Source organism: Elephantulus edwardii, unplaced genomic scaffold, assembly GCF_000299155.1.
Source record: "Elephantulus edwardii isolate Elephantulus edwardi_28Jun2011 unplaced genomic scaffold, EleEdw1.0 scaffold00267, whole genome shotgun sequence".
In the NCBI taxonomy this organism is placed as follows: Eukaryota; Metazoa; Chordata; class Mammalia; order Macroscelidea; family Macroscelididae; genus Elephantulus; species Elephantulus edwardii.
Window position 1 is genome coordinate 3,124,668 of NW_006400017.1, and position 14,172 is coordinate 3,138,839.

The 14,172-nt window shown below is 45.9% G+C and overlaps 1 protein-coding gene and 1 pseudogene across 2 annotated transcripts in view; both read left to right on the top strand.

Annotated features, from left to right (window-relative positions):
- Nucleotides 1-2,008: 2,008 nt before the first annotated feature.
- Nucleotides 2,009-6,413, top strand: LOC102867261 (annotated as a pseudogene).
- Nucleotides 6,414-9,323: 2,910 nt separating this feature from the next.
- Nucleotides 9,324-14,172, top strand: part of DHX33 (DEAH (Asp-Glu-Ala-His) box polypeptide 33) — a 25,416-nt gene continuing 20,567 nt past the window's right edge. Inside the window, exon 1 of one of the 2 annotated variants that reach the window (XM_006899784.1) lies at nucleotides 9,324-9,615. In XM_006899784.1, coding sequence (XP_006899846.1) covers nucleotides 9,339-9,615 — 277 coding nt within the window. In that variant the 5' untranslated portion in view covers nucleotides 9,324-9,338. The remainder of the gene's footprint in view (nucleotides 9,616-14,172) is intronic. The other variant, XM_006899783.1, reaches the window with a different exon arrangement.

Below are 14,172 nucleotides of genomic sequence, written 5' to 3' on the forward strand. Positions count from 1 at the left end.
AAGGAAAAGAAGGAAAGAAAGAAGAAGGGGAATTAGAATGACTCAGAATTAAAATCATCAAGATCACTTGACTGTTTGTCTTGTGTTCTTTCATCATCCCTTCACCGAACTTCTACCCACCTTCGTGTTCCCTCTTTGAGACCCTAGACTGACTCAGGCTTATAAGCCCCTCCCGACTGGAGCAGCCCGCGGCATTTTTCCCTTCACCACCTTTCTGAGGAAGGCGGAAAAGCCTCCACGTGTGGAAAGATTAAACAATAAACGCTCTTGAAATTCCAGACGTGTTTCTGGATTTCTTTGAGGGGCATTTCGTGGGCACAACACATTAAGCTTTGTAACATCCAAATGTACTGTTAAAAATCCTCAGTTTCTTCATCGGCCAATCAGGATGGTTTCCTGGTGTGCTGCCAACACAAAGGCGCATGGTTCTGAAAGGAAAATTTTTTAAACAATGTCCCCACACCCAAGTATTGTAAGAACCTATACCTTTGATCTTGTGTGAATGTTTATGTTCCAGGAACTAGCTGACCACAAACTGAACAAGCAATTACTGGCAAAAACTATATCTTAACTAATGTCAGCAGCAGGTAACTGACCTAAAATTGAACCTCTCCTTTTCCAAAGAGCCAATGAGCGAATTCCACACCAAAGAACCCCTAGACCTTGTATAAATTCCCTTGCTTTTTTGGCTCGGGGTCGACTTCCCTGTCTCCTGCATGAGATACAAGTCATTCCGAAGCTTCGTCAATAAAGCCTCTTGTGATTGCAGCGAGTGGATCTGGTGTGAGTTGCTCGGGGTCACGCCCGATCTGGGATAAGCCCTAGTTTGGGGTCTTTCATTTGGGGGCTCGTCCGGGACCGAGCGACCACCCCCACAACCCGCCAGTCAGCCACTTGGAGGTAAGAGGATCCTCTAAAATTCCTTTGTCTGTGCGGCGCCGCCAAACCTGTGTGTTCGTAAGTCTGTTTTATTTTCAGCTTACTTTCAGTTTGTGGTTGTCGTGCCCCCGCCAGGGCCGGACGACTGTGGTGAGCAGATGTGCTTGAGAACCACGAGTCACAGCCCTAGGGAGACGTCCCTTTGAGTGGAATACGGATCCAGAGGCTTTAATAGTCTCTGTTCCATCTGAGGGACTTAGAATGTCCCGCTGGAGAGGAGGGGCCCGGAGGGCTCTCCCGTCTGAAGCAGCTTTCAATTGGTTGTCATGAAGAGAGCTTCTTGTGTGTCTTGTATTTCTTGTGAGTGTCTGCTGTGTTCTGTGGGCAACTAATATGGGACAGACAATGACGACACCCTTATCTCTGACTTTAGGACATTTTTCTGAAGTAAGAACCATGGCTAATAATCTCTCTGTTAACGTTAGAAAAAGACCTTGGCAAACCTTCTGTAACTCTGAGTGGCCCACTCTGGGAGTTGGTTGGCCACCAGAGGGAGCATTTGACCTAACAATCATTTTGGCAGTTAAAGATCTTGTTTTCCAGGAAGGACCAAACGTGCATCCTGACCAACAGCCATACATCATCGTGTGGCAAGATTTAGTGCAGAATCCACCACCGTGGGTAAAACCTTGGGTTTTGAAGAAACATACCACCCCTCCGCGTGCATTAGCCCTAAAAACCTGAACTTCTGAGTCCAGAGTTCCTCTGGCCCCAGAAGCTGCACCATCAGCACCACCCAAAATTTATCCTGAGATTGATAATCCACCTGAGTAGCCTGAGATGCACCACAATCCTCCCCCATATCAGGACCACGTTGATCCCGGTCCCCCCATCCCTGCAAGTGCCCCCCCAGGGACCAGCACGAGGGACTTGCAGTCGGAGGGGTCTAGAGAGCCCAGATTCCACTGTGGCTCTCCCCTTACAAGTGTACGGAGGGCCCCCAGAGCCAGGACAACTCCAACCCCTCCAGTACTGGCCATTTTCCTCTGCTGACCTCTATAATTAGAAGACTAACCATCCTTCCTTTTCAGATAACCCCACAGGGCTTATTGGACTAATTAAGTCCCTCATGTTCTCTCACCAACCTACCTGGGACGATTGCCAGCAACTTCTCCAGGTCCTCTTCACTACTGAGGAGCGAGAAAGAATTCAGACGGAAGCCAGGAAAAATGTCCGAGATGCTGCAGGACAACCAGTCCAGACTCCTGCAGCCCTAAATGCGGGATTTCCTCTCGTTCACCCCAACTGGGATTATAACACTGCTGAAGGTAGGGAGCAGCTATCTGCTTACCACCGGGCTCTCGTAGCGGGTCTCAGAGGGGCTGCACGATGCCCCACTAATTTGGCCAAGGTAAGAGAAGTCCTTCAAGGACCTACCAAACCCCCCTCCGTGTTCCTAGAAAGACTAATGGATGCCTATAGGAAATACACTCCCTTTGACCCTGTGTCAGAGGGACAGAAAGCAGCAGTAGTTATAGCCTTCATTGGGCAGTCTGCTCCAGACATCAGGAAAAAAATTACAGTGCATAGAGGGGTTACAAGATTTTACATTGAAAGATGTAGTGAAAGAAGCTGAGAAAGTGTACCACAAGAGGGAGACAGAGGAAGAGAAGGCAGAGAGAGAAAAAAAGAAAGAGAAGAACGTGAAGACGAGCGAGATCGCCGTCAAGAGAGGAATTTGACAAAAATCTTGGCCACAGTGGTGAGTGAAAAAGAAAGAGAGCAGGGTCTAGACAGACAGGGCACCTGGGCACTAAGGGATCGAAGCAATATGAAAAGAAACTGCAGTTGGACAAAGACCAGTGTGCATATTGCAAAGACAAAGGACACTGGGCTAAAGAGTGTCCCAAGAAAAAGAATAAGCCATCAAAAATTCTCACCCTAGATGAAGACTAGAGAAGACGGGGCTCTGATCGCCTCCCCAAGTCTAAAGTAACTATATCTGTGAGGGGAACCCCTGTTGACTTCCTGGTAGACACGGGTGCACAACATCAGTTCTGAAGCAGCCCCTGGGGAAGATTAGCACAAAGAAGTCAGTGGTGCTAGGGACTACTGGACAAAAATTCTGCCCATAGACCACGGAACGGACTATAGAGCTAGGAAAAAATCAAGTGACTCACTCTTTTCTTGTTATACTGGAGTGCCCAGCCCCACTCTTAGGAAGAGATCTCCTAACTAAACTGAAAGCCCAAATTCAGTTCACTCCAAGGGGGCCTGAAGTTACCTGGGAAAGCAACAAGCCCAGCACTCTAGCCCTAGTAGTTCAACTAGAAGAAGAATATAAGTTCCATGAACTAGAGACAGAGGCTAAAGATTCGGACCTTGTAGATTGGTTAAAAGAATTCCCAGAAGCCTGGGCAGAAACAGGGGGGTTAGGTATGGCTAAAAATGTTCCACCAATAGTAGTAAAATTAAAAGTGGATGCCTCCCCCATTAGAGTTAGACAATATCCTATAAGCAAAGAAGCCAAGGAGGGAATCAGACCACACATTCTCAGGTTAATAAAACAAGAGGTTCTAGTGCCATGCCAATCCCCCTGGAACACTCCTCTCCTCCCTGTGAAAAAGCCAGGGACAAATGACTACTGGCCAGTGCAGGATCTAAGAGAAGTGAATCGGAGAGTGCAGGATATACACCCCACAGTTCCTAACCCTTACGCCCTCCTCAGCATGCTACCACCCGAAAGAAAATGGTATTCTGTCTTAGACTTGAAAGATGTTTTTTTCTGTCTGAAGTTGCATCCCGCTAGCCAAGTTATCTTTGCCTTTGAATGGAGAGACCCTGAAGCCAGGATAACTGGACAATTAACCTGGAGTCGACTGGCTCAAGGGTTCAAGCATTCGCCGACCCTTTTTGATGAGGCCCTGCACCGAGATCTCAGTGAGTTCCGGACCAGCAACCCTCAGGTGACTTTGTTACGGTATGTAGATGATCTGTTCCTAGCCACCCTAACCGAAGAGGAATGCATTGAAGGTACAAAGAAGCTTCTAATGGAGCTGGGGACTTTAGGCTATCGTGCCTCAGCCAAAAAGGCCCAGCTGTGCAAAACTGAAGTAACTTACTTAGGGTATGTACTGAGAGATGACCAAGGGTAGCTAACAGAGGCCTGGAAAAAGTCTGTAATTCACATCCCGACTCCCTCTTCACCAAAGCAGGTAAGGGAATTCCTAGGGACAGCCGGGTTTTGTCACCTGTGGATACTCGGGTTTGCCTCCTTGGCAGCCCCCCTGTATCCTCTAACCAGAAAACAATTTACCTGGAATCCTGAACATCAGACGGCCTTTGATGACATTAAGAAAGCCTTGCTTTCAGCTCCTGCCCTCGCCTTGCCAGACCTGACCAAGCCATTTACCTTATACATAGATGAAAGAGGCAGGGTGGCTAAAGGTGTGTTGTCGCAAGCTTTAGGACCTTGGAAACGGCCAGTGGCCTATTTGTCCAAGAAACTAGATCCAGTGGCCAGTGGTTGGCCAGTCTGCCTGAAGGCCATTGCAGCTGTTGCAGTCCTGATAAAAGATGCAGACAAATTAACCAGGGGGCAGCATGTCACTGTCATAGCCCCTCATGCATTAGAGAGCATCATTCAACAACCACCTGACCGATAGATGACTAATGCCTGCCTGACCCACTATCAGAGCCTACTCCTCACAGACAGGGTGACCTTTGGAGCCCCAGTCATCCTAAACCTGGCCACCCTGCTGCCTGAGGAGGGGAACCCAGAACCCTGCCATCGCTGCGGTGAAATTCTAGCAGAAGAAACCAGCACCCGGAAGGACCTAAGAGATCAGCCTTGGCCCAGGTGTCCAACCTGGTTCACTGACGGCCGCAGCTTCGTCAAGAATGGTAAGCAGGTCGCCGGGGCAGCAGTGGTAGATGGGAAGAAAGTTATTTAGTCCGATGGCTTATCTGAAGGAAGCTCCACACAAAAAGCTGAGTTAATAGCCCTCACTCAGGCATTGAAACTAGCAGCAGGAAAGGCTATAAATATCTGTACAGATAGTCAGTATGCTTTTGCCACAGCCCATATCCATGGGGCCATTTACCAGCAGTGAGGCCTTCTTACCTCAGCAGGAAAAGAAGTCAAAAACAAAAAAATCCTAGAACTGTTAGATGCTATACACCTGCCAAAAAAAGTAGCCATCATGCACTGTCCAGGGCACCAGTGAAATCAAGATGTCGTAGCTAAAGGGAACCGGATGGCAGACAAAGCCTCCAAGTCAGCAGCAGAGAGAGTCCCGACATTAGCTACTAACATCTGTGAACTCTGGTGGCCCCCAATGTCCGATATTAGTTTTCAGTATTCTGAAGAAGACGAACAAGAACTGTCTCGCTTAGGATTGACCAATAAGAACTCAGAAGAAGCTATAATAGACCAAGAGAACAAAAAAGTTCTCCCTCAGAAAGAAGGTAGAGAGTATGTAAAACAAATACACTATCTGACCCACTTAGGAGCAAAGAAATGAAAAGCCCTCATCAAGACCTCTGAGTTCCGAATATTAAAATTAAATAAAATCATTCAAGAAATTGTAGAAAACTGCAAAGCCTGTGCCTTAACAAATGCCAAGACCGCTGCTGAGACAGCTGGTAAGAGGCTGAGAAGAGACAGACCTAGAGCATACTGGGAGGTAGGTGGATTTTACTGAAGTAAAAGTCACCGTTTATAAGTATCTGCTAGTGTTTGTAGATACCTTTTCAGGATGGGTCAAAGCTTTCCCCACCAAGCAGGAGACTGCAAACCTGGTAGCCAAGAAGATCCTGGAAGAAATTTTCCCACGGTTTGAGATACCCAAGGTAATTAAGTCAGACAATGGCCCAGCCTTTGTTGCCCAGGTGAGTCAGGGACTGGCCAAACAATTGGGGGTGAATTAAAAATTGCATTGTGCTTAAAGACCCCAGAGCTCAGGTCAGGTAAAAAAAAAAAAATACATAGAACTCTAAAAGAGACCTTAACTAAAATAGCTATTGAGACCGGCATAAAAGATTAGATTGCTCTCCTTCCCTTTGCACTGTTCCATGCTCAGAACACCCCAGGGATCCTTTCACTTACCCCCTATGAAATCCTGTATAGGGGACCATCCCCTCTTACTAGTGTAAATGTGAAGTACAATAATGCCAGTTTTACTAATTCTGCATCATTAATGACTCGTTTGAAAGCTCTAGAAACATGCCAAAAGGCGACCTGGCCAATGCTTCAAGAGATTTATAATGATAAATTGCCTCCCCTCCTGCACAATTTTCAGGTTGGAGATAAAGTCTTAATCCACCGGCACCAGACCAGCAATCTCGAGCCTTGCTGGAAAGGACCATATCAAGTGCTGCTGACTACTCCTATAGCTGTTAAAGTAGACGGAGTAGCAGCTTAGGTCCATGCTTCTCATGTCAATCCAGCTCTGACCAGTGAAGATGACCAGTGGACTCTGGAAAAGACTGATAATCCTTTTCGTTTGCGCCTTCGTCGAGACAGCCGCAAGTAACCACAATCTGCACACCCCTCACAACCTCACCTGGGTAGTCCAATCTCAAGCAGAGAACATTGTATAGTCTATCTCTGCAATCGTTACCCCTTAGACCTGGTAGCCAGATCTGTACCCTGACCTCTGTAAGTTAGCCCATGGAGCCCCTACAGACTAGGACATAGAAACAACCCTTAAACCCACTGCTCCCTCATGGCCCACTCCCCATGACCTCAAGGCCTTCTAGCCTCTGCCCTCCTCGGAGGATGAGCAGGTTGTAGAAATCAGAGACAGAGAGGGAACCTAAGATGGTTCACTTTCTACATCTGTCCAGGGCACGACCTGAATACACGAGGGCTAACTCATATGTGCGGGCGACAGAGTGATTTCTATTGCTGAAGCTGGAAGTGTGAAACAACTGGGAATACTTACTAGAAACCTTCCTCCTCTTGGGATTTCATAACTGTAACAGCTAACTACTCTCGAGTTAACCTGAGAAATCCCAATTCCATTAAACAAGCAAGAGCTACATGTAGTAATTAGTGTCACCCCCTAAAAATCTCTTTCACAGATCCTGGCAAAAAAGCCCGTCAATGGCAGTCAGGATATTAGTGGGGAATCAGACTTTACCAAGAACACTATGATAATGGGCTATCATTTATGATAAAGCTGTTTGATCGTCCTCTACAGAGTACAGTAATAGGACCTAACCCTGTGCTGGCGGGGCTCTCCCCAGCTGAGAAATCGCCTCCTGTCCCACCCCAGAGCCAACCCATCTTAACTTCACCCACACCACCAAAGGAGTTTAAAAAACAACCCACCTCTACAAGAGACCGTCTCCTCAATCTAATTAAAGGAGCTTTTAGTGCCCTAAATAATACCAACCCCCAAATCACTGATTCTTGTTAGTTGTGTTTAGCCACCAACCCACCTTACTATGAAGGTATCGCAGTGGCAGGAACATATAAAAACTCCACTGAACATAATAACTGCACTTGAGACACTGAGACAAAGTTAACTCTAACTGAAGTTTCAGGAACTGGAACCTGTATCGGGAACCCTCCTGGCAATGTCCGCTCATTATGTAACACCACTACCCAAGTGCCCCTCTCCAAAGGATATTTAGTTCCCAATACCGGATATTAGTAAGCCTGCAATACTGGATTAACCCCGTGTGTCTCTTTAGCTGTTTTTAATTCTAACTCTGATTACTGTGTATTAATGTATCTGATGCCCCGGGTATACTATCACCCTGATGATGAATTTGTTAATGAATTTGATCATGCACCTGAGCGCCGTTTTCGCAGAGAACCTATTACTATGACCCTAGCAGTCCTATTAGGAGTAGAAAGAATAGCTGCAGGAATAAGTACAGGGACTTCAGCACTTGTCTATAGGCAACAACAATACCATAAGTTAAAAACAGCCATAGATGAGGATCTTCGGGCTTTAGAATCATCAATTACTCGACTAAAAGAATCCCTGACCTCCTTATCTGAGGTAACCTTACAGAATAGAAAAGGACTAGACTTATTATTCCTCAAAGACAGGGGTCTCTATGCCACGCTAAAAGAAGAATGTTGCTTTTATATTGACCATTCAGGAGTAATAGAAGACTCCATGCAAAAGCTAAGGGAAAGGTTAGACAAAAGAAAACGAGACTGAGAATCTCAGCAAACATAGTTCGAGAGCTTATTTTATAAGTCCCCATGGTTAACTACTCTTGTATCTACCCTTACAGGTCCTTTAATACTCTTGTTTATATTGTTACTAGTTAGGCCTTGTATTATAAATAAGCTTGTTACCTTTATTAAAGATCGCATCAGTACTGTTCAATTAATAGTTCTAAGACAACAATATCAAAATATGAGAGAACCTGACTACAATGATACTGCCTCCAGAGATTCTTGGTTCTATGATTAGAACCTTGTACTAAAAGAAGTGGAGAATGAAAGGAAAATTTTTTAAACAATGTCCCCACACCCAAGTATTGTAAGGACCTATACCTTTGATCTTGTGTGAATGTTTATGTTCCAGGAACTAGCTGACCACAAACTGAACAAGCAATTACTGGCAAAAACCATATCTTAACTAACGTCAGCAGCAGGTAACTGACCTAAAATTGAACTTCTCCTTTTCCAAAGATCCAATGAGTAAGTTCCACGCCAAAGAACCCCTAGACCTTGTATAAATTCCCTTGCTTTTTTGGCTCGGGGTCGACTTCCCTGTCTCCTGCGTGAGATACAAGTCGTACCAAAGCTTCGTCAATAAAGCCTCTTGTGATTGCAGTGAGTGGATCTGGTGTGAGTTGCTCACGGTCACGCCCAATCTGGGATAAGCCCTAGTTTGGGGTCTTTCAGTTTGATCCGCCAGCTGCTCCTTTGAAAAAGGATCGGTAGTCTCCTCCCAGGCGACTTCAAGGCTGAAAACCTGCGAGAGATTCAGCTGTGGGTCAGTTCCAATTCAATGGTACAGAACAACAACAACAAACAACTATGTAATTTATGACATAAATGTTAAGAGGATTAAAGGATGCAAAATGTTTATGCCCCTTTATCAGTTTTACAGGATTAAGTACTACTCTTGAAGAGTAACTGTTATTTCAGTAAGGAGAAAACAATAATAGACTTTAGATCAAGAGAAGAAGCCTTTATCTAAGGCACCGGGTTCCACGGAACTATATTCCTGTGTTTTCGCTGTTGCCGCTCCAGTGGTTTTACCTGTAGCTCTTCTACGCTCTCGCTGGTCTGAGGAAGTGAAAGCTTTTCCTGGCCCCAGTGCATGCTGGGAGTTGTAGTGCGGCTTCTAAAGGGTGGCGGTGAGATCATCGGTGGTCGCCGGGATTCGTCAGCACGTGGCAGCTAAAGGGCTGCGCGCGCTTTCTGCCAGACCCGTGAGAGGCGCCTGCTGCCGGCCCACGCGCCTCCGCCGCAGTGCCCTCCCGACATGCCCGAGGAGGCTGGCTTCCCCCCGGCCAAAAGATTCCGGCCGGGCTCCGGGCCTCCGAGCCGCTCCGGGTCCTGCCCTCCGGGAAGGCGCGTGGTGATGCTGCTCACTGCGGGCGGCGGCGGAGGCGGCCGGAGGCAGCAGCCGGCCCTGGCCCAGGCCTCTGCCAGCCCCTATCGTGAAGCCGTGGAGCTGCAGCGGCGGAATCTGCCCATCTTCCAGGCACGGGGACAATTATTGGCTCAGCTCCGAAACCTGGACAGCGCGGTCCTCATCGGTGAGTGGCCGCCCTTGCTCTCTGAGTTCTTGGCTCCGCGAGAGTACCTTATAAACTCATTGGTTTCTGCAACAAACCTGGTTGTCATTTCTGTGCCAGGTCCTGGAAAGGATCTCAGAGAATCGGCTAACTGTGCCTGGGAGATGTTCACAAAATACTGGGAGTGGCCGACGTGTGTAGGCAAGGACTTATCCATACCTGTGTAAGGGCTATTGTATATGGACGTACTGAGTTTTGGGGAACTTAGGGACCTTAAGAGGGCATTCCTTTTTCGCGAAGGCGTGAGCATGCGTTAGAGGTTGACTGGAGGCTAGAAAACAGTCAGAAGTGGTGGTTAGTAGCCCTTTCAGGTGCATAGATTAAGTGGCAGTGTTGTGGGGAGGGACTTGGTAGCCTCAACGTCCCAGGATACCCGAGAGTGCTGGTGGTCTTTCGAATAGAGAGTTTTAAGGAGGAGAGGGTGAGCGGATGCCCCAATTAGATCCAGTAAGATAGAGATGCGTGCACTCAGCTATTTCAAGCACTGGGGATAGGGGCTGACTTGTCATGGGGCTGAGGAATAAGTAGGAGGGCAAACAATGAAGGCAGTGGGAGCAAGTAGGCTTCTGTTTTAAGAATGAAAGAGGGAGGCTGAGGAGAAGGAAGAGGGCAGCAGAGAAAGAGGCTGGAGATGGAAAGCGTGCTGTCAAGAGCAAAGATTGGGGGGCGGGGGTGTACCTGGGATGCTTGGTGACAGGCTCCACGCAGAGCTGGCTTTTAATGGGAGGAAAGGTGGCCAGGGAAAGGAAATAGCAGTAGGTGTTGGTGTGGAAAGCTCCTAGGAAGAGATTCCACACTGCCTTTGAGTGATCCCAGGTCAGAATAGAACCGAGGCTGTCCTTCTGTTGTTGTTGCCGTTGTGTACCATCAAGTAGGATCCGACTGGCACAGGAGAAGATTGCCCCTCCTTCTCCATTGAAGCCTCTGAAAGCTGTAAATCTTGAAAGGGACAGGCTGCTTCCTCTTTTTCCTTCAGAACAGCTGGTTAGAAGACCAGTGCTTAACCCATTGCACTACCAGAGCTCCATAGGTGATTCATCAACTCAGGACTTAACTTCTTCTATGAAATAGGCATAGGAGCTCTGCTGAGAATGGGAGACACAGGCCTCAGGTAGCTTCTAGGAGAGGGTGAGGACAAGCGGCACCAAGAAAAAGGACCACCTGTGGCAGTGCTGGTGACCAGGTGCGTTGTATCCCTGCCACAGACTTGCATATTAGTCTCCATCCATGTGTGATTTTACTGTATCAGTGCCTAGCTGCCACCTTAGCTCTGTAAGACCAGGAAGGATGTACAGAGACCTACCCTAATCTGGGTTTGGGTCTTTGCCTGGTAAATTCAGCAATAGTGCAGCATAATCAAATTCTTACTCCTTGATTATTGGCTAAGTCAGGAATGATGAGCAGTAAGTGGGGCCTAATGGACTGGGATAAATGCAGGAATATTGACCCTCTAATCGATATTTGTTCCCATTCCAAAGAAAGGTGACCCAACAGAGTGTGGAAATTATCGAACAATATCATTGATATCACATGCAAGGAAGATTCTGCTGAAAATTATCCAAAAACGTTTGGAACAATATGTCAACAGAGAACTGCCAGATGTGCAGGCAGGATCTAGAAGAGGTCGTGGTACTAGGGATATTATAGCTAATGTAAGATGATCTTGGCAGAAAGCAAAGAATACCAGAAGAATGTCTGTCTGTGCTTCATTGACTATACAAAGGCTTTTGACTGTGTGGGTCACAACAAGCTATGGCTGACTCTGAGAAGAATGGGAATCCCAGAACATTTGATCGTGCTAATGCGAAACCTATACTTGGACCAAGAGGCAGTCATCAGAACAGAGCAGGGAGACACTGGATGGTTCCAAATCAAGAAAGGTGTGCGTCAGGGATATGTTTTGTCTCCATACCTTTTTAATCTGTATGCAGAACTGATCATCTGAGATGCTGGGCTGTACGAGGAGGAATGTGGCTTCAGGATTGGTGGAAGAATCATCAACAACCTGCGTTGTGCAGATGACACAACCCTGCTTGCTGAGACTGAGGAGGACCTGAAGCGCTTGCTGCAGAAGATCAAGGACTGCAGTCTTCAATATGGATTGAAGCTCAATATCAAGAAAACAAAGATTCTCACCACTGGGCCAATTGGCAGCATCACTATGGATGGTGAAGAGATTGAGATAGTTAACAGTTTTGGTTTGCTTGGCTCCACAGTCATCACTCTTGGTAACAGCAGCCAGGAAATTAGGAGACGAATTGCATTGGGAAAGTCAGCTGTGAGGGACCTCTCAAGAGTACTGAAGAGCAACGACTCAGGCTGGAGACTTAAGGTGCACCTGATTCAGGCTATAGTCTTTGCAATTATGTGTTGTGCTTTGGAGAGTTGGACAGTGAATAGGGGTGATAGAAAGAGAATTGATGCCTTTGAGTTGTGGTGCTGGAGAAGAGTTTTGAATATACCATGGACTGCTAGGAGAACAAACAGGTTTGTCCAGGAGAAGGTGAAGCCAGAATATTCCCTGGAGTCAAGGATTCTGAAGTTTCGTTTGACATACTTTGGGCATCTAGCAAGGAGGGACTGGTCCTTGGAGAGGGACATCATGCTTGGGACAGTGGAGGGACGGCGCAGGAGAGAAAGACCCTCGATGAGATGGATCGATTCTGTGAGTGGAGTGGTGGGAATGAATGTGTTTGAGACAGCGAGATTGGCACAGGATAGAACGGTGTTTAGGACTCTTGTACATAGGGTTGCTAGGAGTCACAAACTACTCGATGGCACATAACAACAAGGTTCTGTGAGCTCAGAGAGGTATAATGGTAGTAGCAAGGGAGGGGAAGGGCACTCAGGTGTATAGAGTTCAGTGTTGTAACTGATGTTATGTGCCATTGAGTCGGTTCCGATGCATGCTGACCCGGTGTACAATGGACCAAAACACTTTGTGGTCCTGCCCCCTGTTCACAGCTGTTTGGTTTGAGCACATTGTTGCAGCCACGGAAGTCCATCCTGCTGTGGATCTTCAGTTTTACTGACTCTCTTCTTTATCAAACATGGTGTCCTTCTCCAAGGACTGGTCTCTCCTGATAATATCTCCAAAATACCTGAGAAAATCTTGCCATCCTTCCTTCTTTCCTTTCCTTCCACAGAGCATAGCATTCTGGCCATATTTCTTCCAAGACAGTTTTGTTTGTCCTTCTGATAGTTGATGGTATCTTTGTTCTTCAGTTCTTTCTTGGTCTTCCTCAGTCTTTGTCCAGCTTTGGCATGCATGTGAGGTGACTGTAAAGACAGTAATTTGGGTTAAGCATACCTTAGTTCTCAAAGTCTTTGCTTTTTAACAGTAAAAACGAGGTCTGTGCAACAGATTTACTTAATGCAGTGGGCCCTATGAGTTCTTAACTAGTGCTTCTATAATAAGGTTATGGATACAAGTAGAATGAAATCCATGAACAACTTCGGTCTTTTCTCCATTTATCATACTTTTGTTTGTTGGTCTAGTTGTAAAGATTTTTGTTTTCTTTATATTGAGATGTGATCCAAACTGAAGGTTTCATCAGGAAGTGCTTCAAGTGCTCTTCATTTCAGCAAGCAAGTTTGTGTGTCATCTGTGTAAAATATTTAATGAAATATTGTGTTTGTCAAATGGTCTGGCTTCTCAGATTATTTGCTCAGACTGATTGAATAAGTATGATGAAAGGATCCACCCCAGGGTCCACCTTTCCTGGTTTTAAATCATGTAATATCCCTTGATTCTATCTAAATGATTACCTGCTGGTCTGTGTTCATAAGCACAATTAAGTGTTCTGGAAATCTTATTTTCTTCACAGTATTATCCACAATTTGTTTTGATCCACATGGTCAAGTGCCATTGCATAGTCAATAAAACACAAGTTTTTGTTATTTTTTATTAATAATACACAAAAGCACTTTTTTTTTAGTTTTTGTTATTTTTAAAAAAATATTTAATTGTCTATAACCAGGAGAAGATAAAATAGATGAATGGGACCTTCTAAAAATCAAATCCCTATGCACATCCAAAAACTTCTCCAACAGGGTAAAAAGGGAAACCACAGACTGGGAAAAAGTATTTGATAGTGACATGTCAGATAAAAGACTTATATCTAGAATTTATAAAATACTTGAGCACCACAACAAGATAAAGATACATAATCCAATTGGAAAATGGGCACAGAATATGAACAGACACTTCACCGAAGAAGACATTCAGATGGCCAACAAGCACATGAAGAAATATTCAAAATCCCTAGCTCTAAGAGAGATGAGATATCATCTCACCCCAGTAAGGATAACAAAATTTAACAGAACAGCAAGCAACAAATGCTGGCGACATTGTGGAGAAACTGGAACCCTTATTCACTGGTGGTGGGAGTGTAAAATGGTACAACCACTGTGGAAGGCCATGTGGTGCTTTCTCAAAAAGTTGCAAATAGAGATACCATTTGACCCAGCAATTCCACTACTGGGAATATATCCCAAAGAGACGATAACTGACATCCA